At 42.8% G+C, this 25,146-nt stretch overlaps 2 protein-coding genes across 3 annotated transcripts in view; both read right to left on the bottom strand.

The window, feature by feature from the left end:
* Positions 1-11,200, bottom strand: part of LOC137775633 (pleckstrin homology domain-containing family G member 7-like) — a 74,265-nt gene extending 63,065 nt beyond the window's left edge. For both annotated transcript variants that reach the window (XM_068561664.1, XM_068561665.1), the window contains exons 1-3: positions 11,090-11,200; positions 5,056-5,183; positions 2,149-2,189 (exon numbers count right to left, since the gene is read on the bottom strand). In XM_068561664.1, coding sequence (XP_068417765.1) covers positions 2,149-2,189; positions 5,056-5,183; positions 11,090-11,139 — 219 coding nt within the window. In that variant the 5' untranslated portion in view covers positions 11,140-11,200. The remainder of the gene's footprint in view (positions 1-2,148; positions 2,190-5,055; positions 5,184-11,089) is intronic.
* Positions 11,201-19,847: 8,647 nt separating this feature from the next.
* On the bottom strand, positions 19,848-22,103 carry LOC137775843 (pleckstrin homology domain-containing family G member 7-like). The gene is made up of 2 exons (XM_068561968.1): positions 22,022-22,103; positions 19,848-20,611 (listed from the first exon to the last, which is right to left on the bottom strand). Exons 1-2 carry the CDS (start codon positions 22,101-22,103, stop codon positions 19,848-19,850), a joined length of 846 nt encoding a protein of 281 aa, XP_068418069.1.
* Between the last annotated feature and the right edge of the window lie 3,043 nt (positions 22,104-25,146).

Raw genomic sequence — 25,146 nt, 5'->3', positions numbered from 1 at the left:
AGTCAGAAAGAGAAAAACAAATACCAGATGCTAATGCACATATATGGAATCTAAAAAAACAGTACTGATGAACCTAGTGGCAGGGCAGGAATAAAGACGCAGACGTAGAGAACAGACTTGAGGACGCAACGGGGACGGGGAAGCTGGGACGAAGTGAGAGAGTAGCACTGACATATGTACACTACCAAATGTAAAATGGATGGCTAGTGGGAAGCAGCTGCATAGCACAGGGAGATCAGCTCGGTGCTTTGTGATCACCTAGAGGAGTGGGATAGGGAGGGTGGGAGGGAGACACAAGAGGGAGGAGATATGGGGATATATGTATATATACAGCTGATTTACTTTGTTGTACAGCAGAAAGTAACACAACATTGTAAAGCAATTATACTCCAATAAAGATATTAAATAAGGAAGGAAGGGAGGGAGGGAGGGAGGCAGGAAGGAAGGAAGGATCCCCGGAGAGGCTGCACCACAGGCCTGTCTCAGACCTGCCAGGAAAACAGTCAAATCATGTCCCTAAAGAGGGGCAAAATGAGAAAGACTGGTGAGCAACACCCCTGGTGACAATGGTATCATAGTTTTACTAACAGTTTATGATTTGCAACTTGTAATGTTTAGACTGTGTCCCTATGGACTGAATGTTTCTGTCCCCCCCAAAATCCGTATGTTAAAGCCCTAACCCCACAGTGGTATTTGGAGGTGAAACCACTGGAAAGTAATTACACGTAGATGAGGTCATGAGGGTGGGGCCCTCACAATGAGATTAGTACCCTTATAAGAAGAGGAAGAGACACCAGAGCTCTCTCTACACCATGTGAGGATGCAGCGAGAAGATGGCCATCGGTAAGCCAGGAAAAGAGCTCTCACCAAAACCCGACCATGCTGGCACCCCGATCCTGGACTTCCCAGCCTCCAGATATGTGAGAGATAAATACTGGTTGTTTCAGCCACCCAGTCTGTGGTATTTTACAGCAGCCCAAGGGGAGTAAGACACTCACACCATTTTTTTACCCTTGAAAAAATAATGTGAAAGTCACTCCTATACTTGATTATGGGAACACACAGTTTTCCAAGCCCTGGTTATGAACAACACTAACAATAATATGGCCAGTAATGACCATCTCAGGCGCCCAGCTCTGGGGTGAGCTTCACACGCATTATCTGACTCACTTGTCACAACCATCCTAAGAGGCTGCCACTATTACCACCTACTTTTTACAGGGAAGGACTTGAAGCTGAGAGAGACATGGATTCATGTGGCCAAGGTCACAGGGCAGTACATGGAGCAGCTGGGATTGAAACCTCAGAGGGCTTTTAATTTAGCTACAGTAGTTAAGTATCAATGTGTGTGCATCCACAGAACCTCCAAGGTAGATGTCGATAACTGATGGCCAACTGCAGAGGCCATGTGGGCAGATTTTTAACAGAAGGAAGTGCAGTAACTACTCCTAAGGCCCTCCTGGTGCTGCTGGCTGTGGCGTGTAGGTACTGTGGGGAGAACACAGTCAGTCCTTCTCCTTCCTCCTCACTCCAGAAGCGAGGAACACTCCTCCCCTCTGCCCCCAGCATGCTTGCGAGAAAGGCTTCACTGTGGCTAACTCCTGACCTAGGCAGGAAAGAATCAGGCATTACTGATTTCAATTTATAACTCTTCAATAATTGAGGGTGCAAGAATGAATTTAAAGAAAACCCGCTAGGTCTAATCCAACTGGCTTTCCCAGAAATAAAACTGTATTTGTGGAATCTGTTTCTGTATTATCTCATTAATTTTTCAATGTTCCCAGTATACTGGGCACTGACTGCAAACTGGGGCATACGCTTGTGCAAGTTTTCTTCATCGAGTGAGCTGTTTCCTACACTGTGTCAAGTTATAAATTTGGAGCTGTAAGGCACTGCAATATTAGGATTGCTTTGTTTTCTTGCAGAGCTCATTAACCACTGGCAATTAGCACTGTATCACTGCACAAAGTGGCATCATTTGGCAAGTTCTGTATCCACTACTATGAATGTGATGATACAATTTAAACTTCACGTGCCATCTGCTGTCATGAAAAGATAAAGTAGGATGAAGAGGCTCTTTAGCCATTTCTTACTTTCCTAGCTACTGGAGGCTTAATTAAAACAAAAATGACAATGCACAATACTCACCACTCCTCTCTTGGAGAAAGGCCATCTTGGCTTTTTGGATTCTGGTGGGTGAAATTAAAGAAGATATATTAGTACTTTGAGTAACTACTGACAGATCAATGGAGTGCTTTACAAAACCTGCTTTTCAAATGAGCCAAACAGCATTTGTCCTGCTTTAATTCTCCTTCTCTTGAGAATGCACAGGATGAATATTTATATTTATGCAGATGAGTAAACGAAGCGATGTTCCAACTGAAAGACTGGTGTACTATTGCTACCTTATGGTGATATTGTCCTGTTTCAGCCTCCTTTTCCCCCATCATTCAAGGAGAAATCTATAAAGTGCAATAAAATGTTGAGTATTCTTTTAAGACAGAGTCACAGTACTTTAGGGCTGAAAGGACTTTATTTTTATACTGGAAACCACCCCAGCATATGCAACTTCAATAGCCTGACCAAACTTGAGACACAGAGACTGCATTGACCTGATAATCCCCAGCTGTGGTTGAGTGCAGATTCCTGAAATAGGGGGACATCAACCCATGTCACCAATCTTTAGGTTGGGGGCTTATAATCTCTACTGGCCACCATCCACATACTCCTTAGGAGTTGCTTTAAATTGAAAAGGAAGTCATTATTCAGTAACTCATTCTTTTGATGATCAGGAAGTAAAGAGATTAGATTGTGGATTCTTGATTTGTATGTCATTTACATCAATCTCTAATGCTACCCAGAAAAACGTGGGAATCATCTCCTAGGTTTTGGTGAGATGTTCTGATAACTCAGTACACAAAATGGATGTTTTAAAGGTTCATCTCTGTTTCTACTAGTTTATCCGGAGACTCTGCATAATACTTCCATCAGATGAAAGCAATTACCTGAGCAGCATTTACTAAAAACAGAGTGTGCTTGAGGGACTTTTCCCACTGGAACCCTGGAATCCAACCGATTACCCTGCTCATTCGGACCACCTTATTGACCTTTGTAAAGGGGAGATTAGGTGGAACCTCCCTCAGAGACAAATCTGCTTCACCTCTCTTAGGCTTCAAATGCCTGGTGGCAAATTATTATGTACAATTTGAACTGCAATAATTGGGGTCTCTTGTCTTAGCAAATTTCTCTCCTCTGCTTTTCTAACTTTAGGGGTAATTTTTGGGCCTTGGGAAATCTTCACAAGTATTCAGAAGAAAATTTAAATGTGTCTCTATTGAATCTCTAATCTTTTATTATCTTTATTAAATATTAAGTTTTGCTGAATCAGAATCTACATTTCAACAACATCTCTAGGTGACTCATATGCACATCAGAGCTTGAGAAGCACTGCATTAGACCATGATGGGGACATGAGAACTCTATTCTAAACTCCTAAAGAGGGCATGGAGGGATATGGTGAAGAATGTTGCATATCTTTTATTACGTGGTATCACACATGCCTAGCAGAGAACTTAACAAAGAACATCATGCAGCTATTATGACCTTGTTCCTTAGCATGCTGGTTCTCAAACTTTAGCTGGTATCAGAATCACCTGGGGGTGCTTATTAAAAAACAGATTGCTGGGACCCACCCCCAGAGTTTCTAATTCAGGAGGTGTGGCATGGGACGCCAGAATTTCCCAGGCAATGCTGAAGCTGTTTGTCTGGGACCAGTATTTGAGAAGTACTGCTTTAGTTTTTAACCAGTTTAGAGCATTTGCAAAGCATCACAGAACATGTACTGACCTCTTAAGGTTATGCTGTGTTTAGAAGTAGCTCTAATTTCTAGGGGCCTGTCCTTGAGTAGATCACTTAATTCCCTCTTGGTTCGTTCATTTGGGCATTTGGATTGTTGTGTCATATAGGACAGTAGATGTGAAAGGGCTCTATAAAGAGTGAAGAGCTAGACAAATGTTAGTTATGCTTTATTCACTGGTGGCTTCTGACTTCCACACATGGAAGACTACAGCTGCCTGTGTAATGGGTGGTTGATGCAGGCTGGTGGAGCGTATACAGGGTCAGGCGTCAGGAGTCTCGATCCCATTCCTGACACAAACCAGCTGGCACCATGGCTAGGCCACTTCTCCTTTCTGGGTCTCACTTGGCACATATGTGAATGAGGAAAGAGCTTGGTGGTTTTCCATGTGTGTTGTCACAGGCTATCCTGGGCTTCTAGGGATGCCTTGGAGGTGAGTCTTTGGGACCTGCCCCATTTTCAAGCACTACAGCTCCACCTGGATCTGTTTTATAGACTGGATTTCCAAGTAAGGATTCTTTTGTAAAAAGAGCTCTGCTAAGAACAAAACCAGTTTAAAAACTACCAGGATGGATGATGATCTTGAAGTCTCCTTTTAGCTCTCAAAGGCTACCATCGGAATCATGGGAATGTGTCCTGAACACCGCAGTTGTTCTTTTCTTTCACAACTGAGTCCAAAATGCAGATTCATCCCTAAGGCCGCCTCTCTCTAATCTGCTCTAACAGTAACCTGCCGTCACTGGGCCCGCTGCCTCCACACGGTACCACCATGGTTAGAAGATACCAGTGCGAGGCTGAAGGCCAGGACAGGGTGGGGGGTGGCATTACAGCAATGACAGCGACACTGCCCACCAGCCCAGAGAGGGCATTCTGCTCCAGGATGGTCACCGTCACTGGTGTACCTGTTCCAGGTCCTAGACGTGGGGTATATTATTTGACAAGAGGACCTTTTGAGGAAAGGTCTATACCTTATCCATCTCCTTATCCATCTCTGTAAGTGGAACGCCCAATACCGAGAGCAGTATTCAGCTGGTTCCAGTAACTCATGGCTGATGCTTGTCCTAATTGGTGAGACATCTGTTCTAATGTGTCAGTGCCCATGTTCTACTAGTCATTAAATATTCTGAAAACACCCTTTGCTTATTATAAAACCCATCGTATAGCAGGTATGTAATATAAGTATGCTGAATGGACAGGACCTGAATTCAGCAGCAGAAGCGGGTGGCACAGGTAATCGGCAGCTCCATCTGACACCAGAAGGTCCCCAGGGAACACCTCAAGTCCAGATAAGTTGAGCACCACAGAACTCCTCCTGTGCTCGTAGAATCTGTGTTTAAGAGATGGAAGGAGAGAGCTTAACAGCTTACATGCCCATGCATGGGCACTCAGAAGTGACTGCTGGCAGCCCGATTAATGCCTGCTTTTTCAGGAGGCCACTCCAGGCTCCAGGCATGGAGGGCTGTGATGACCCACACACCGCCCCATGTTTGACACCTTTTTGAGCCTTATTGACTGTTTATGATTTTGACTAATCCAAAGCAGAATAGCTTGCCTGGAACTGTCAACATAAACATACTGGGTATGTTCTGACTCAGGAGGACACTAGGAGAAAGCCCTTAAACACAAGAGTCTTTGCAAATTATGAACATGGCCTCAGAGGGAACAGGATGCATGGGCATGGCCATGGCCACGACACCCCTAGATATTGGAGGCCGGTTGTGTAAAGGCAGCCCTTTTGTTTTTCCTAGAGAAAAATGAGAACTGTTGTTGGAAAAGCTTAGCAAACAGGCCTATCTACCTTCTCCTTTCTTCCACCCTATTTCATGAAACTTCCTGTCTGTTGGATATTCACAAAATAAATGCTTGACATCAGACACAGTGGGGGGTAGCTCCAAAGCCACTGGGCATTTGCTCTGTGATCACTAAGAAACAAAATGGGTAAGGAATGATTGCATCGAATTGTAAGGATTTTCAGAGCTTCCCCATAATAGCTGTTCAGATATTCCGTTAGTCTATTCTGAGAAAGAGAGATGCAATTCCTTCTATTTACTGACCAATGTAACCTCAAAATTCTCTTTTCATCAACAAATAGCTTAGCATATAGGTTACTTTACATACAAAGGAATTTTGTCTCCAACAAAAAGTATAGCTATGGGGCTTCCCTGGTGGTGCAGTGGTTGAGAATCTGCCTGCCAATGCAGGGGACACGGGTTCGAGCCCTGGTCTGGGAAGATCCTACATGCCGCGGAGCAACTAGGCCCGTGAGCCACAACTACTGAGCCTGCGCGTCTGGAGCCTGTGCTCCGCAACAAGAGAGGCCGCAATAGTGAGTGGCCCCCGCTCGCCGCAACTAGAGAAAGCCCTCGCACAGAAACGAAGACCCAACACAGCCAAAAATAAAAATAAATAAATAATTAAAAAAAAAAAAAAAGTATAGCTATGGAACTGCCTTGAAAGTTCAGAGTCTGGGTCAGTCATATCCCTTTGGATATTATGATTTGGGTCACTGCCATGCAGCTTCCTCCTCCAACAAAGAGGCCATCCCTGGAGCACCGTTAGTCTCCCTAGGCCAGTCCTTCCTCTGACCCTTCCACTTTCCCACGTGCCTATGGTGTAACTCCTCCATGCTTTGTAGCCAAGTGCCATGCTTCTGACCTTCTGCAGGAGTGATGGCCTTTCTGCCTGCACCTTCATCTCTTGCCTCATAATTGAATATTCTTGGCTCTCATGTCCTTCTTCCTATCAATATGTCTGGTGTTGGGGTCCTGGTCATGTCCTGTCAGGCCTAACATGCTGTTGACCAAAGCTTGATATATATTAGAATACCCTGTGGAATTATACTACCTGTCCCCAAGTCCCACCTTTTGGATTCTGATCCAGTAGGTCTGAAGGTGGGCCTCTGCATCTGTAGTTTTACCCAGTTCCCTAGATACTCATCAGAGTTGGAGAACAACAGATTTTGAGAATACAAGTACCTTGATATAGGTCTTTCCTACCTTTAGATTTTAAGGATTATTTCAAATTCTCAGTCTTTTGCTAAAAACATTTTAAATCATTTTACCAATGAATAGTAGGGCAAGTTGTATGGGAATTTCTAAATAGTGAATAACCTATGTCTCATAAATTGCTACAAAATCTGTGAGCTAGGGCTGCCTCAGACTCTGCAGATAGATGCTGGAGGCCTAAAACGAAGTTAATTTTCAGTTTTAAAAGGCTGCTTCCTCTAAGAAGTCTTCCCTGATGCTCAAAGAAATATTCCTTCATATTGGTGCACTGCCCTGCAGCCCCACCAGATCAGGCCCTCAGCATCTTCCATCTGTAGTAACCCAGTTGCCTCTTCACTTTATCGTTTTGATTCCATCCCACACCCAGTCACTAAATGTGAGTTATCCAAAATGTAAGTCTGACTTAGTCCCTCCTGGCTTCAGATAAACACATTTTTAAAGCATACACACAAGCCTTCCACGATTTGGCCCAGTTACCTTCCTAATATTCTTTACTTTGCAATTTATTCTCTGGAAACAGGGAATGGATTGTAATTTCCCACACAAAATGTTTCACACGTCAGTGACTTAGCTGGGAATGCTCTGCCCTCTCTCTGCCCTCTCTGAACCTGTCTAACTCCTATTCATCCCATGAGATTTAGGGCTATGGATTATCTAAGTAACTTTACAGGAATTACTTAGATAAAATCAGGCTCAGATTTATTCAATTAGCTGCATTTCCTGGGATTTTAAAATCTGTTTTGACTTGCCTCTGTTCTTCTGTTTTTTTTATTGGAGAATTTTAGAGTAATGTTGCAGGCACTGCTAGCTGCCCAGCCAGCATGCATGCTCTCCACTTTTGTTATTATCAAAACCCTGCTTTGTTGGGGGTGGCATGTGCCAAGTTAATGCACTGACAAGCCCTGACTCCCCTGCAGCTAGCGGAGGCCGTGTGACACAAATCTGGCCAACAAGATTTAAATGGAAGTTGCAGGGTGTGGCTTCTGGGAAAAAATTTTCAAAGGGGACAGAGGTGGCTAGCTTCTTCCATTTACCTTTTGCCCTTTGCCCTTTGCCCTTCTTGTTGTCATGAATATGGCTTGATACCTGAAAGTATACCTGTGATCTTGCAAAGATAACAGCAGAACAGGAAAACAGAAGGAGCCTGGCAGGATGCCGACATCTGTCCTGGCCTGGGCTCTGGTTATGTTATAAGAGAAACATCCTTTATTTGCTTAGGTTGTTCTAGTTGGGTTGTTACATGCAGACAAATGCTGTCTTAACTGACACAGATCTCCTCATCCTGGACTTCCTTCTCCAAGAATATCATCTTTCAGCATTCTGCACTCTTATTTGACTTTTTCACCATCTATTTATGATGAGGTGTGTAATAAAATCATACAACTTCTCACAACTCTCCCTTTCTTGTTATTTGCCAACCCGATGTCCATGGTGGTTATGAGGATAGAGGGGGCTGAATTAGGTGGGAGTTGGAAAAGTTACAGTAATTTGAATGCGAAATACAATTCTAGTTTCTTCATTTTGCAAACAGGACATTGGAACTGATACATAATGAATGAACAGTATACAAATCCAGCCAGGAATCTTCACAGTGCTATGCAAAAGGTATTCGATAACATAAACTACTGGGAGCCCCAAGAAGTCCCCTGAAAAGAAATAATAGAAGCTTCCCTGTAAACTTTATACTTCTCTTGATAAAGACCCTGGAAGCATACAATGAGATTTGGTATTTATGGGGATAGAGGGGACTGGGAAAAGTACAGTAATTTGAATGAGAAATGTAAGCTAGGTAAACTTTGGGAAAAAAGTTTACTCTTTTGAGCTTCAACTCTAGATGGTACACAATCTGATAACTATTATGAATTTGGCATGAGTCTATAAGCTATCTTTATATTCCCTGGGGACCTCAGAGAGGCCATAACCAATGGTGGAGTAGAAGAATTAGCCTTCCCCGGCCTCCTCTAGGCTGGTTTATATGTTTCTCTTCCATGCTTCTACAGTTATCTGGAGCAGTGGTTAAGAATGTGGAGTCAAATTGCCTGGATTTTAATCTTAGCTGTGTGACCTTGATTGAGCAAGTAACCTCTCTGGCCCTGACTGCCATCTGTGAAATGTAGACAATAATCATACCTACTTCTTGTGTCAGGATCAACTGATCAACGTAAAGTGCTTAGATCCATGTCTGGAATTTATTAAGCTGTCAATAAATGTGATTATGTCGGTTGTTGAATATATTATAATATCATGTTCTATTTATGTATCCGTTTATTCCACTAGACTGCTACCTCCTTCCTTGCAAGAAGCATGTCTTATAATTTGTGTTGGTGGGTGCCCATTTAGTATTCAATCCACTGTTACTGATGAACACGAATGAATAAAAGACTCTTCTGATGTTGTCCTCCCTCGAGGAAAGTATCTTATAAAACTATCTTTATAAGGTAGTTTTGCAGATTCATGTCTTATCTCCTCGCCTTTTATCCTAAGTTCCTACCTCCTGGTCTAAATCCCTGTGTTTAGTAAGGGCTCAATAAATATTTGTTCAGTAAATGAATAATAACCAAACCTGTACACACTGAGTCATCCATTGCTCTCCTTTCCTGATGTGAGCTCCTGCAGAATGTGTACTCCAGTAACAGCTAGCTACTCACTGTTCTTTAAATTCACCCTGCACTTCATGCCTCCATGCCTTGGCTCAGGTAGTTTCCATCTGCCTGCCTCTCTCCACTGAGCCTGACACACTCATATTCATCTCTAAATTCCCACTTAGATGCTCTCCCTCCAGAAGTCTTTTCTGATCTGCTCAGAGAGAGCCAATTCTCTCCCTCCCTACTCCCACCTTGCCTCTTTATAATGATTTCATTGAAGGCTCATGCCGTGTCTTATATATCATAGAGTCTAAGCACCAATTATAGAACCTGACATAGAATAGGTAATTGGATAAGCTTGTTGAATGAATAACTATGTTGACCTATAGAATGATATCCAGATAGTCCTCAAATGAATTTGCTTTTCCATTCTGGATCATAAATGTATAATTATATGCATATACAATACACAAAGTGCAATTTGAGTCCCCCTCACAGCCTTTAAAGGTGATTAAGTTACGCCTATCCATTTCTTCCTTGTCTGGGCTACCTTCTGACATAAGGCATCCATTTGGGAGCACACAGGGCAGGTTTTGGAGTTCAATGTGCACATATGGAGCATAGGGAAGACAACTAGCTTGCATAGTGCTTGAGCCATGACCTTGGCTTTGTTGCCTTGGTGTTCAAAACCCAGTGACGCTCATTCTGGAAAGGGGGGCATGCCCCTGGAAGGGCGTAACAGAAGCTCTGATGACATTCTTATGTTCATCAGAAGAGGGCACTGGTTAATAAAAATATCAAGAATTACAGTTATAAACATATGGAAACCTAGGAAAACAACAAGAAAGAACATCTGCACATACTAACATGAAGAGACATGAACTGGTGCAGAAAAACTGCCCTTGCATCACCCATGCCTGGCAGCAGACTAGATTTCTGGGCACTCTGCACAGGATCCCATGCCTGTGTCAGCCAGGGTTGCTCAGATCATTGGATTAGTGATATTAATGCAAATAGTTGCAATGAATTCAGAATGACTTTGCATTTAGGTCTCTTGGGGGGAGGGGTGTTGGTGGTTCCAAATTGGTATTTTATTTTTGCTATTCTAAAAGGACTGCTTCTCATAAGACATGGCATGCACACAGGGTCACTGTATCCAGTTCTGGATTGATTATCCACTGGAAGCAATCACTGTAATAAATTCAGACTTTTTATCTCCCTCCCCCAAACAAAATGGTATGTGCATGGGGTCATGGCATCCTGTGTGAAGAGGGTGGGGAAGAGAATTTTTTGGTACCTAATTTCCTCAGAGGGAGATTACACTAAGAAATGAGCTGATAACAACTGCAAAATGTTTGGGGTGTGGCTGGCAGGCCACTGTCACTGTGTAACTACAGTATAGCTTCTTGCTACCCTTTATTTGTTTGAAAAAGCACACTAAACAAATATCCATGGGAAACACTTTTTTTTTTTGGTTTTTGGTTCAATGCTTGGCTATTCTGGTTCTTTGTTTCAGGACAAAATTCTGGACCCAGGAGGTTGTATAACTAACGGGGTGCCTGACCCAGACTTCGCAGCCCTCTCTGGCTTGCCAGCCACCCCACTGCCCCCACAAACCCAAACACAACCACACTTCCACTAACCCTGAGTTGCGCTGCCCCAGGCCGGTCAGATCTGAAGGGACTAGTCCCATGGTTGCTGGAATAATCTTGTCTCCTTTCTGGTACCAGAATTTCTCCTTATTCTGTCTTCCACTGAAGATCCGAAGTTCCAGGGTGTGGGCTGGGACGGCAACAATTTAGAGAATCCAGAGAATGCTCCCCCTCAGCTGAGCAGGCCACACACTCATGCGTCACACTCAGGAATGAGCTTGTGCTCACGTGTTGGTGCCAGAAAAGTTTCTGGCGGGGGGAAATGTGTCCCCCGGTAGACCTCAAATACATACACTTTGTAAAGAACAGATTGGTCATGGTGAATATTATTCTAACTTAAAATCAGCTGGCACTTCCTGAGCATCGGCTCTCACTAGACATTCTGTTAAGAGCTTTACATGCATTATCATATTGATTTTCACAAGTACTCTATGAAGTGGAAATTACTGTTCTCATTATAGAGCTGAGGAAACTGAAGCTTAGAAGGACAGGAACTCACTTAAGGTCTCATTGTTAGTGAACAACAGAGCAAGAATTCAATTCAAATACCCAAGTCTGACTCCAGAAAGACTTGTAAATGGAAGGAGAGAAAAAGATACTACAAACCATTTCAAAGCACTAAGCGTTTTTTTGAAATTGATATAATGGTGGTTATTACTTTAGATAAAAGAGGGTGTGTAGTGGGTTGAATGGAAACCCCTGCCCCCACCCCCCGCCCCAATATATGTCCATCTCTTCACTCCTGGAGCCTGTGAATGTGATCTTATTTGTAAAAGGAGTCTTTGCAGATGTAATTAAATAAAAGATCTCAAGATGAAGTTATTTTGGATTATCTGAGTGGGCTCTAAATCCCATGACCTGCGTACTTATAAGAGATACTTAGAGAAGAGACACAAATAGGAGAGAAGGCCACGTGAAGACAGAGGCAGAGATTAAAGTAACACAGCCATAGCCCAGGAACGCCTGCATGAAGAAGCAAGGAAAGGTCCTCCCCTACAGCTTTGAGAGGGAGGGTGGCTCTGCTGACACCTTGATTTTGGACTTGTGGCTCCCAGAATTCTCAGAGCATAAATTTCTGTTGTTTTTAAGCCACCAGTTAGTGGTAATTTATTACGACAGCCACAGGAGACGAGTGAAGGGGGCAATGCAATTGAATGGCAAAGGCACCTGACTTAGGACTGCGATTCCCAACTCTGACCTTCATTACGTGTGACCTTGGCATGTCGCTTCCCAGGGCCTCAGTTTCCTTATGTGGAAAACAACTTTGAGTGAGACCCTTTCCATCCCTCATGATCTATGAATCGAGGGTTTACGTTTGCTCTTATCTTCCCCGCCAGTGGGTGGGGCAGTAATTACGTGATGACCTTTATCTTGGCAGAAATGTTTGAAGATGAATAATTAAAGCTCCTCCTTCAGAAATATGACAAATATATCATTTGCATTTTTTTAAGAAAAGATTCCTTGGGTTTAACATACACACACCACACTACGTATAAGATAAATAACCAGCAAGGACCTACTGTATAGCATAGGGAACTCTACTCTATACTCTGTGATAACCTATATGAGAAGAGAATCCGAAAAAGGATGAATATATGTATATGTATAACTGAATCACTTTGCTGTACACCTGAAACTAACAAAATATTGTAAATCAACTATACGCCAATAAAATTAAAAAATGAAAAAATTGCAAGTAAAAAAAAAAGATTCCTTCTGTGCAGGGGGCTTAAGCCAAGGACTACTGGGCTCTAATTCCCAGGTGCAAATTTTAAAGGAAAATAACAAAGATACTAGAGAATATGGGGAGGGAGGGTTGCAACTGCCCTATAGTGATATGTGTGTCTTAATGGAGTAAAAATCTTATTGAAGGTACTAGTGTTTGGATAAGGCCCAGCCTAATCCTTCCCCTCTGCTGTGAATGTTGCCCAATGGTTTTTTTTTACCTTAATAAAAAGTACAATTGAGTTTTTTATTCTAATATTTTTTCAATTTCACTGCTGTAGACTGACAATAGTAAGATAACCCAATGGTTTTTTATCAGGCAAGCTTATCAGGCCTCATTCCTTATCTGATAGTGAAATTCATGGTAAATGTACCTTTTCCAGCAGGCGGTTTTCCAGTAATTGTGTGACTAGAAAAAGTAGGTGTTCTATTTTAGAAACCATAGTGTTCTACCCTATGGTAGAGATATAGTGCAAATGGGAATGCTTGCTTATAACTGAGTTGATCATACAGGAAGAGCCAATTAAGAATCAGTAACAATCTTGAAAAAAAATACCTTTTAAGAAATAATCAACAGAGAAATGACAACTCAACTGCCACTTTATGGAACTGTAGCTTTCTTGGGTATATCTGGGAAATATTTTTTCATTATGAGTCTCACAAGATTGTTAGGAACTTTCCTTTGATTATAATTGCCCATTTTCTACCAAAATGTTCCATTTGCTGAAAATCCAATGGAGAAGGGAGGATGAATGGGGAGCCTCTAGCTTACTGTCCAAGGTCCGCACAGAGCGGACACTTCATGAATGTGGAGTGAACAAATGGGACCCATCCCGACACAGTTTGAACACAGAAACAGAGACAGTCTTTGGAGTTCCAACTGCATGGAAAACACACCATGCTGTGACATCTTGGGCTCAATCAGTAATGGTTATTAAACACACACGTGTTCAGAGCACCAGGGTAGCTGCTGATACTGGTAACTTTCTAGAACTCTCACCGTCTTTCGAGGCTACTGCTTTTTCTGGACAAGAGTCAAAATACTACCCAGTGGGATCAAACCATACTTGTACAAATCCCCAACAACCCAACGTACACTCAAGAGATGAACACAAAACAGATTAGGAAGATGGGGGAGGTTGAAAAGAGCTAGAGAGAGATAAACAAATAGCTGGAGGAGAAAACTTCCAAAAAGGGATCATACAATTTCCCCTACCAGGCTTGAACTAACCTAACTGACCAACAAATGCACTTCCTTTTTTCTTCCTTAAACTTTCACTGAACATCTACTATGTGCCGGGTAGTGTTCTAGACACTAGGGATACAGCAATGAACAAAACAGGCACAACTCCTGCTGTCATGGAGTTTACATTCTGGGGGAGCTGATGCCAGTGCAAGAATAACACATGGTTCCTGATGTGAAAGGAAGGTGCCAGTTCCCACTCTAGCCTCCAGCCATGCCCGGATCAAGAAGGCTTCCCTGATGCCCTGAGGCTGCAGTCTCCTCTTCCGACTAATTAACAGTATTCATGTATCTCATCACAAGGGAAAAAACTGTAACTATGTGTGGTGATGGATGTTAACTAAACTTATTGTGGTGATCATTTTGCAATATATACATATTTCAGATCATTATGCTGTACACCTTAAACTTATATAATGTTCTAAGTCAATTATATCTCTATACAATTGGAGGAAAAAAAGAAAGCAACACAATAAAATGTGATACTATGGAGGGCTGAGATTTAAATAAAGCAAGCAAACAAACAAAATAACCAATATGCCATCTATTAATCATTAGTTAGTAACTTTCTAATAAGCTTTTAAGCTCAACAGCTGAGACAGGGCCTTCTCCCCCATGGCGTTACTTAGAGTTTACAGACAGTGCTAGCTACACAACAGGTTTTAGGTAAAAGTCTGGGGAGGATTTAACATTGTATTGAATCTAACATTTAGACACATTAGATGAGCTTCCTGTGATCGATCATTTCACTCTGAGGTCAGAATATTTTAGAAAGAATAAGTCAGTGACTTGCATACAGGAAGTGCTAAATGAATGAATGATGGTTTCTTAAAAAAAAGGTAATATTTAAGTTACACGATTTATCATACCAAAAGCCTATTGGATGGGTACTACTATTGACCCTTGAACAACACAGGTTTGAACTGAGGAGGTCCACTTACACGCAGATTGTTTTTTTCATGAAATACTACAGTACTACACCATCCGTGGTTGGTTGAATCCACTGGGTACTGAACCTTAGATAAGGAAGGCAGACCGTACAGTTATATGCAAATTTTTGACTGCACAGAGGGTCAGCATCCCTAACCCCTGTGCTGTTGAAGGGTCAACTGTATTTGTATCTCCACTTCACAGATGAAGCCTTTGAGGTTTTGAGTTGTTCACAGCCTTGCCCAAGGTCACGCTGCCAGAGAAGTAGAGATAGAATTCAAAACCGGGGAGTCTGATTCCAGTAATTCTAACACCATGCCGTGCTGCAACCCCCCACCCCAACCCTCCAGGGTAACTCCAGATAAATCTGGCTTTGGAAAGCGCTTTACTGGCATTCAGTGTTTTTGTCTGGTCTCTTCCTTGTCATTTTGTTTTCATGTTTTGGACGTATTTAGGTTTTCTTTCCTATTTCTTTTGAGCACTGGAAGGTCAGTCTGCTCTCATAGATGTAATAGTATGTACATTTCCTTTCTCAGTTTCAGGGCTGACTAAAAAGTTAGGTGAGACAGTTTTCTGTGATTATCGATTTTAAGGGCTGCCAGGAAGGTGTCCCTACCCACAAAATCCCCCCACTCGCTTCCCGATGTTTAAAATTCCACTAACATGGCTTCACTGCTTGGCTTCAAGTCATGTCCTGTGTTGAAATTCAAATATATCAGGGACAGATAAGTAACACTGTAAGCCAGGCAGCCTGTCTATCATCCTTCCACCCATCCTTTCCTTCAGTAAGTATTCTGGAGACAGACTCTAGCTGAGTAATAGCTGCTGAGATGAAGGGTAAATAAGTGGTCTCTGCCCTCAGGAAGATCTTGTTTCTGAAAGGAGACGGATGTGAAAGAAATACAATACATTGTTTTAGATACTATGATGGAGGCATTTATGAGGTGTAGGGAAACCCAAAGGGGATAAATACACTGCTCTACTTGGAAAGATGAGTGTGGATATGCCTTAAGCCTGAAGTCCTTCACACTTTAGTAAGAATGAATTGTAAAGACTGTTTGCCAGGAGGCACAGTTTGGTGATAAGAGAAAAAAGTTTAGAATGAGTGTGAATTCACTGGAATGTTATATATAGGCAGAGGGAACAACAATAAGAAAAAAAGTCCACAAAGAAAAACCTGGAATCAAAGTCAACACTGAGCTGATTTCGGAAATGAGAGGAGATTGGGGCCTTCTCACTTATATAAGCCTGCCCAATTGTCAGGCCATGTGTTAAAACACTATATTAAAAGAAAAATTTTTGCAAAAGGGCTACAAGGAAAAAACAAAGTTGCTGTGATTGACTGACAGCCACAGAGGCAAGCATTTCTTAACTGAATATACCAGGGTCAGCAAACCTTCTCTATAAAGTGCCAGAGAGTAAATATTTCAGGCTTTGTGAGCCATATGGTCTCTGTAGTGGCCACTCAGTTCTGTGGTTGCAGTGTGAAAGCAGTCACGGACAGTATTTAAATGAATAGACGTGGCTGTGTTCCAACACAACTTTATTTACAAAAACAGGTAGGGGGCCGAATTTGGGCCATAGGCTATAGTCTGCTAGCCCCTGGTTTATACCATCTCATAGGCATATTAAAGGCCTAAATTAAATAAGTTTAAGTATGTTTTAAATAAAGTTTAAATAAGTTTTTGAGGTGAGGCCCCCAGCTCCTCAATGGACATCAGGGCCTCCTGCAGAGCCCTTTACCTTACAAGGTAAGGGACTACAAGGCCTGGGAAGTAGCCACCTGAGCCCTCTGAACAAATGACTGCTGAAAAGACTGCAGTGACAGGAAGGAGAGAGAGAGAGGGAGCAAAAGACAGGCAGACAGAGGATCTTTGTGCCAAAGACGGTTAGCTGTTTACCAAAAATTCATAATTCTGGTGAACTTTTGATTAAAAAATATAGATTGAGTGGTCTGCGGCTGATGCAAAATTACTTCTTTTTAGCAGTAATGCATGAATGTTTATTAAACATATTGTTTATAGTTACTTAGCCTTTCATTTATTCATTCAACAAACACTGCCTACTACATGCCAAGTACTGTACTAAGTCCTGATAAAAACAATACTGGATAATTCAGGGTCATTACCAGATACCAAGATATCTAAATTACTTCCCCTCTGATTCCCTGCTGTGATTTTCTGTAACCTTCCACTATTTTGTAGTATGTGATTGTGACATACTGAACCTCACAGAGCTTTTTAAGGCCTCAAGCCCTCTGATCAAGTTTTCTCTTTGCATCTTTTAAGACTATGTCTGTTATTGCCTCACAAAGATTCTGCAGGTCAATAAAAATCACCTGTATGTCATCTTTTGCAAATGGCTTGGTGTGCCCCATCAGTTAGCCTTTATATCTGCTAACTCCATCTTACACACAAAGCTGGGCAGACTTTACCTGCTCTAGGAAGCATTCCTTGATTAAAGACTCTCAGATATATATATCTCCATCCAAGATGCTTTCTCTAGTCAACTATCCACTCAAAATATCCACTCAGATGTTCCATAGGTCCTCAAATTCAACATGTTCAAACTTACATCCCACCTACCCATATCCCCTTCTCCCCTCCAAGGTTACCTAGATCAGAGAATGGAACCATTTGCCACCTAACAGTGGAAGCCATAAGCTTGGAAGTCCTTCTTGACAACTTCCTTCCCCTCTCCCCTGGTGGTCTATTATTCACAAAGTCTAGGTGATGGTATCGCTTAAATATCTCTTGAACCGAGATACTTCCTTCTAACTCCACTGCTTTCATCAGAGCCTAACCTACCAACCTCTCATACCTGAACATTCTAATTGTTCTGCTGGAATCCACTCTCATCTAACTCTCATGTCTACCCTGTATCCCTATGATCATATCAATCCATTCAGTGGTTTCACACTGCTCTTAGGGTAAAGAACAAAATTCCTAAACACCCTATTAGACTCTGCATGATTGACTCTAAACAACATCATCTTTTTCTGACACTACTCTCTTTTTCATTTTCTCTGACACATCTGAATTAGGTGTCATCTTAGAGCTTTATTCTGGTTCACACCTGTGGAAGATTTCCATTAAAGGCCCCTTTCTTCACCAACCCTTGCATCCAAACACTTTGCCGTATAATACTTAAGTGTTCTCCCACTGTTGGTGACACATAATTTCCTGCCCTTAAGTTCAGCCACGTGACTTGCTTTGGCCTGTAGAATTAGACAAGGTACAGAGCCCAGGGTCCAAGAGGCCTTGCATGTTTCCATTTATCCTCTTGAACCTCTCCTCTCACCACAAGAACATGCCCAGGGTAGAAATTTGGTTCCATGAAAAGGATGAGGGACATGTGGAGTGAACTACCTAGCTGAGCCCAGCCTGGATCAACTGATCCTCAATGGACACACAGATTTATAAGAAACAATACTTGTTTGTTGTTTTAAGCCACTGAGGTTTGGGGTGGTTTGTTATGTAGCAATAGCTAGCTGATATACTAACACAATACTTTGTATTTGCCTATGGCTTTGTAAATATCCTCTACCTTAGCTGACATTTAGGTCAACTAGGGTTAAAAATAAACAAAGACTGCATAGATGGATCTCATCCTTCCTACTACGAACAGCAAACTTGCTTGAGGATTGAGGTCCAGTAATAAAACAATAGCTAATTTCCTGAGGATTCCTCCATGACTTTCCAAATGAACTGAGGGCTTTCCCACCAATCCTACAAATTGGGTGGATGTAATTGGGCTTGGATCTTTCCCTTACTGCCACAGAAGCTCTTCATCCCTGAAAGAAATGGCAAATCCACTGCCACAGCTGGGGGACCAAGCTGAAAGTTCAGAGCTGGTTTCTGAAGTGACACAATCTACCTGCAATCTAGATAAAAGCACAGTCTGTCATAGGCATTTTAAAGGTCATCCTAGATTTAAACAGCACATCTTGTTCCTTTTATCCTTGTCCTCTGAATTTCTCTTTGAAAAGTTGTTGAATGTTTCGGGCCTTTACACTCTCTTCCTGACAAAACCTATTACTGGTGGATGTTAATTAAGCCACAGGACCAAGTCATTGACAATTCAAAATGAAAACCATGATCACCTGTGGCTGTCATACCCTGCCCCAAAAGCCACAGCAAAATGCTGGGCGCTTAAAGGAGACTCTTGAAATTAAGACTCTTTCACCCATAATACGAAGAGTGACTTGAGGGATGTAAAACAAAGTACCCTGATTAATACACCATCAGGTTTGCTATGTCAGAACAGAAGTAAAAGACGTCAAAGTAAACAGTCAACAGACTTCATAGCACTAGAGAAAATAAAGACACACATACCTGGACTGATGCAATTCTTCTCTCTGAAATAAATTTTAAAAATACATGTTTTAGTCTTGCTCAAACCCACCCAAAATTCCAAAGCAGACATCTTGAAGGGAGAGGTCAGTAACTTTCCTAGCTAAAATGTTTTGCATTTTTGTTTTCGGGGGAGAAGGTTAGAACATTAGAAATTTGAGTAGTTTGTTCTTTCTGCCCTTTTAAACCAGCCATGCCAGGTGGTCTTCACATAGCGTAGACTTGCAAGAGGGCCACCTTTACTATCAAACGACTGACAGACAATCTCTAGCCTGGGTCCTTTCTTAAAGCGCCTTCAAGTATATTGAAGAAGAAAGTGAGCTCGACCTCCACGCTCCTTCCCCAAACTGCTGCACCCCTTTTACTTGACAGCCAACTGTCCTAAAGACTGTGTGTCCCCCCAGCCATCTACCGACACAGCACCCCACTCCGCGACCAGGCAATATGGCAACCTGGAGACCTACTATGCTTTGCATCCACCAAATGAGAGGCAGGAGGCTTAGACCTGTGTTACCTGAGGCCTGGGGAGCCGTGGGGCGCGGCTGGGTGCTGGCTGGCCTCCACTCCGTGGAAGGGAGGCCTGAGGAAGCGACCCCTCGTTGAGGGACTGAAGCACGGGAAGGGCAAACTCATCACTGGGCGCCATTTGGAGCTCAAACGAGTCGGCTGCGTTGAGCGCCGTTTTGGGGTCCAGAGGCAATCTTGAGTGGAGTCTCAGGGGCCACAGGGAGTGCGAAGACTCCTCTGGGCTTCCAAATAGCCCGTTGGAAAGGCGATGCGGGGAGCCGGAAGACTCCTTGCAGCTGCCCGAGGCGGGCCCCTCCAAGGCCGCCTGCTGAGGCAGCGCATGCGCAGTGCCGTGCGCACGCCCACGCACACTCCCGCAGCTGCAGCCCCTTAACCTCCTCAATGTGGGCGAGGTGGACGCGCGGCCCGGGGCCTGCCGGTCAAAGTGGAGAAGTTTCCCCTGGTTCTGACAGTGCTTCTTGGACAGGCTTTCCAGGGGGGGTCGAGGAGAGGACCCGCAGTCTGGGGGCTGCACCTCTGGGAAGGATGGCTCCGTCTTCTCCACGCCGCTAAGAGGCCCGGTTGCTGGAAGCTTCCAGGGGACGCCGTCAGAGTTGCTGTTCTCCCGACCACACTGAGGTTGCTCCGTTTCCGCCTTCGGGTGCCTCCCTTCCTCGGCTGTGTCTTCGTCCTTTTCCAGAGAATAACTGCAAGCAGGTGGCTGCATCTTTAACGAGGACGAGCAGAGTGCGGAATCTGTTGCGAACAAGGAGACGGAGGTGAGAAAAAAGGTGTCTGAAATTTCACATAAAAACTTATCATTCACCAGAGTAGATAGGGAATGCCCAGTTAACGTTAGTATCTGTTATGTTTTGTAGATAATTAACATAAGTGAGTCCAGTCTTCCCGTCTAAATTGTTTACGTATTGAAATTTGTTTATGTTACCGAATTAAGTCGTTTGGACCTTGCTCTGTGCCTCGATGGGGGAGAGTTCTTTTTCCCACTGGGGTTCGAGTAGGTGAATACGAAACCCAAGCGGAGATGGACACAGTGCAAGCTTTACTTAGTGGCCAAAGAATGGAGAAGCGGGAACCGCGTTCGCAGACCAACCTCTCGCCCATGTGGCGAGAGTGATTTAAAGAGTAAAGACAAAGGGAGGAGGAGTGAGGCTAATTACGGGGAGGCTTATGCGTTAGTCTACCAGGAAGGGGCAGGGCTTTTTCCGAGGGAGTGGGTACCACCCCCATTTTATCCTTTTTTTGTCCTTAATATCTGGTCCTGGCCGCCGGTAGGTGTGTCACATAATATGTTTATATAGTAAAATCAATGTATAATGAGACTTAGGATCTGTTGGGCGTCAGATTCATGCCATCTTAGTCCCAGCTGGTTTCATCTGTTTTCTTCGTTCGTAGCTTGCTTTCTTATCTCTGGACCCTTTAAGATTTGTGTTCACTCCTGCTAAAGGTGGGGTGGGGGGCATTTGGCAGGTTTTGAGCAAGGACACTCTTGCCAACTGTGGAGGTTGATGGGTTTTGATCGAAGACCTGGAGCAGCTCTGGCAACATTTACTGGTTACTTAATATCCCTTCCAGTTCAAACAAAAAAGCTTTTAAAAACCTTGGTGATCTAAGAGATTTCTTGGAAGCCACAAAGCTCATCACCTTTTGATTATTCCATTTTAAGAGAATCAAATATACATTCAATTTCCCTTACATTCTGTATTTATATATGTATGAATATGTGTGTATGTGCTTTGGAGTATTCCAGGGATATAAGAATGAGAGAACAAGAAAAATGAGACCCCTTTCCCTCAAGGTTTAAATTACAGAATGAGACATAATTTCAAAGATAGTGATGCAAAGTATTTGGCAAAAGACATTTTAGATTTTCTCCATCCCCGTGTCCTGGAAAAATAACTCACCAGTTTGAAAAGAAAAACCAAGACATCACGCAGATGCCCTGCTTCTCGTGATTAGAGGTGCTTTCTACGATTCACTAATGCAGAATTACCTCCCAATTAAGCTCTTCTTGTGTTCAAGCAAATCTGATTCTACCATGGTGTAAATATGTTCATGGTGACATGGAAATGACTTACTGCTATTCCGTTATTTTGTAGTTTTCCATTTGAAGAAGGTAGTTTCCTGTGGGAAAGCATCAATCCTTACCCATCCTATCAACTGTTGCATAAGAAGCAACTCCTGATTGTTTACAGATCTGGTGTGGGACTGTGGAGCAAATAATAACCATCTTGCCTTGCCATGGGCAAAGTGGGAGGCGGTTTCAGGCTGTACATGGCTTATTGGTGGATGGAACATCAGTAGTTGACCACATATTCTGAGATCTCCAATAATAACTGCGGCAAGTCTATAATTCTTTTTTTTTTTTTTTGGCTTTGTTGCGCAGCTTGCGGGATCTCAGTTCCCCGACCAGGGATTGAACCCAGGTCACAGCAGTGAAAGCCCAGAATCCTAACCACTAACCACTAGACCACCAGGGAACTCCCAGCAAGTCTATAATTCTAAAGCAATCTGTAACCCTTCAGGAATGCACACATTTGGACTGCCCAGTTTTAAGGATAGCTAATAATTTACTCTTTTAGTGCTGTATAATTTTAATTTCACTGCCAACACTTTTTAGAACTTTTTCTACTGTGTATTATTTACATCCTCAATTTGATAATAGAGAATACTGACCACCGGAAAATTCTTGATGACCTGTCCTCCTATTTTGTGACTCATGAGACTAGATGACATACAGTATTATGACTGTTTATTGTAGTTCATGGAGACTAATTGTTATAGGTTTTTTATAGCATATGATTGTTTACCCCATATGAAATAGCCTTACACTGATGTACTCCCTAGTTTTTAGTCATTACTTCTTATAGTTTTGTACTTGCCTGTGGCAGATACTTTGTTTCCTTTAATTTGTTTCTTCTAATCTGTTTCAGGGGTAGAAGTCCAATAACCCTGTGTCAAGAGAATTAATAGACTCTTAGGTTTATTTTTATCAGTAAAGGGGAGGAGCCCAACATCATGATATTGTCATGACAATTCTGTGAGATTGATTTGGGGGACTCTGTGTTCTCTTATGTTTACTCCCTGGCTCTCATCTGGTTTAAAGCCAAGTGAAACTAAAAGGTACTGGATTTTAGATTGGAGAGTTGTTTAAGGAACTACTTAGATACCAACTAAAGTCAGTTCGACTCTTATACAAAAGAAATCTGAAATTCTTAATGCTGGGTTTGCTTTAATATTTTGAGCCGAGGACTCAAATGTTACAGGACTTCACATATAGAACAAAAATGTATGAGGTACCTTTATTTTGGGGGTGAGGGGAGACAGTAATACCTGCTAGGAAACTTACATTTTAGTTAAGGTGAGGTTGAACTGGTTTTGATTTTAGATTGGTAATTTCTGGCTGATACGAGCTTCACAGGAGAAGATTGAAAAGACCCATTTTGACCACTGATGAAAACAGGTGTATTAGGTCTCTTTTCAGGTCCTTTACTGGAGGGCCAGTTCCTCATTCTCCCAACAAACAAATGCCTGAGCTGAGAACTGGAGTTCCAGGTACTTCCAACACACATACACACCCAGGGGACTTTATTCCGTTCCCCTTCATAGCATTGTCCAAGTTCTAGGCAGCAGCATGGTTAAGGGAGTTCAGTATGTTTACCCAGGCACTTGCATAATAGTTCTTTCAGAATTCTTAGTCCTTGGGTTTCCCCTCTGTTCTTGTGCCTTCTCCTTCCTCCTTAGAGGGGTTAGGACACTGCTTCAGATTTCCTTTCTAGTTGTCCTGACATAGGGTGTGGCAGTCTGTAGGTGGTTATTATACCCAATGGGACTTAAGGGTCATTAAGTATTGTTTACTGGCCAGTGTCTCATATATTGGAACCAAGGCATTAGTAACTGCTGACATGACTCACCGCAGAACTGGAGAAACTTTAACTACAGCTTAACTACAGCAGAGCTCTGGGAGGCCGTTTGCTGAGAAGGGGAGCCCAAGCTCTAGAGTTAACGATCTGCTTGCTCTCTTTGCCTCACCAGCTAGCCCTGTGACCTGGGATAATCCACTCCCCCTCTGTCAGCCTCCAGGCCACACTTATGAAAGGATATTAAAGTCCCTCCCTCACAAGCTCCTTGCAGGGATAATGGCTGAGGCTCCTGGGAGGCCCTCCCTAAATGATTATCCCCGTGGATCTGGTAGGAAGCCAAAAGTTAACAGAAGAGTTCAGGCTAACTCTTCTCCTTTATGTTCCCTAAAAGACTAAATCAATAAATGCTCATTATAAAGTAAATCCACCAGGCTTTGACCTCCCAAGCTTTAAGAAGCCAGCAGCCACCACCCACTCTGTTAGGGGAAGCAATCTCAGTGTACTCCAAATTAAACCACACACATTAATGATTCACCCATTCTACTTAGACCTGACCGAGACCAGCAAGACAGGACCAAGAGAAGCTGGTAGCAACAGGATCTGACCAAATGAAAAGTGCAAGAGGGAAACCCAGATAGCAGCTGAATGGCCTCTAATACCTGCAAGATGGTCTGCTTCTGAAGGTGACATTGTCCAGGTGGGTCCTGACCAGGGAATCAGCAGAACCACACAGCGAGCTGCCAGGCAAGGGTTCGGAAGAACAAGTTCCACACCTGTAACAATGAACCCTCCTGGCCGAGCACAGGGACACTTGATGGGAGCTGAAATGAGGAACTGGCCTCTCCCCTCCTTAGAGGCTTTTCTAGTTATTTGTTTATGAAAAAGCCTAAGGGGAAGCAAGTTCAGAATCTAAGACCGCCTAAGAAAAAGTCAGGTGATTTGTTTCTACTGAACAGTGACTGATCTAATACAGAAATGATGCAGGTGTGGCTTTTTACTTCCCTTTCAGGTGCTCAGTGATTATCACTGATAGTTCAGTGAGACAGTTCTAGGTTTCTCATCTGTTTATTTTCTCCAAAGTTCTGAGAAGTCATTCCTTTCAGCCTTACTTTGCTTACATCGTAAAACATTTTGTGTGGATCTACTTACTTAGTGGAATGTTTTGATAAGCATTGAATAATAGAGGAAATGATCATTGCACTTGGGAACACATTTGTGAGCATTAATTTTCAAGTAGTTAAAAGGCAGATGGAAAGGCATTTGTATCTACCAGCATTCTCATTAGAGCAGTACCCCAGAGAACCTTTATTTGGTGTCTAGGTGGAGATATGGCATACATTCCCAAGAATGTACACAGTCTTAAAAGATATTTCTGCAGACTCTTTACAAAAACAAATTCAAACGAATTAT

The sequence above is a fragment of the Eschrichtius robustus genome, chromosome 13 (assembly GCF_028021215.1).
Source record: "Eschrichtius robustus isolate mEscRob2 chromosome 13, mEscRob2.pri, whole genome shotgun sequence".
Taxonomy (NCBI): Eukaryota; Metazoa; Chordata; class Mammalia; order Artiodactyla; family Eschrichtiidae; genus Eschrichtius; species Eschrichtius robustus.
The sequence above is the reverse complement of the archived record's forward strand: the minus strand, read 5'-3'. Positions and strand labels throughout refer to the sequence as shown.

Excerpts from the sequence above, each read along its gene's own strand:
- LOC137775843 (XM_068561968.1), bottom strand. The coding sequence starts at position 22,103 with ATGGTTATTATTTGCTCCACAGTCCCACACCAGATCTGTAAACAATCA. Across the intron at positions 20,612-22,021 it reads TGCAACAGTTGATAGGATGG|ATTCCGCACTCTGCTCGTCC; the intron begins GTAAGGATTGAT and ends TGTTCGCAACAG.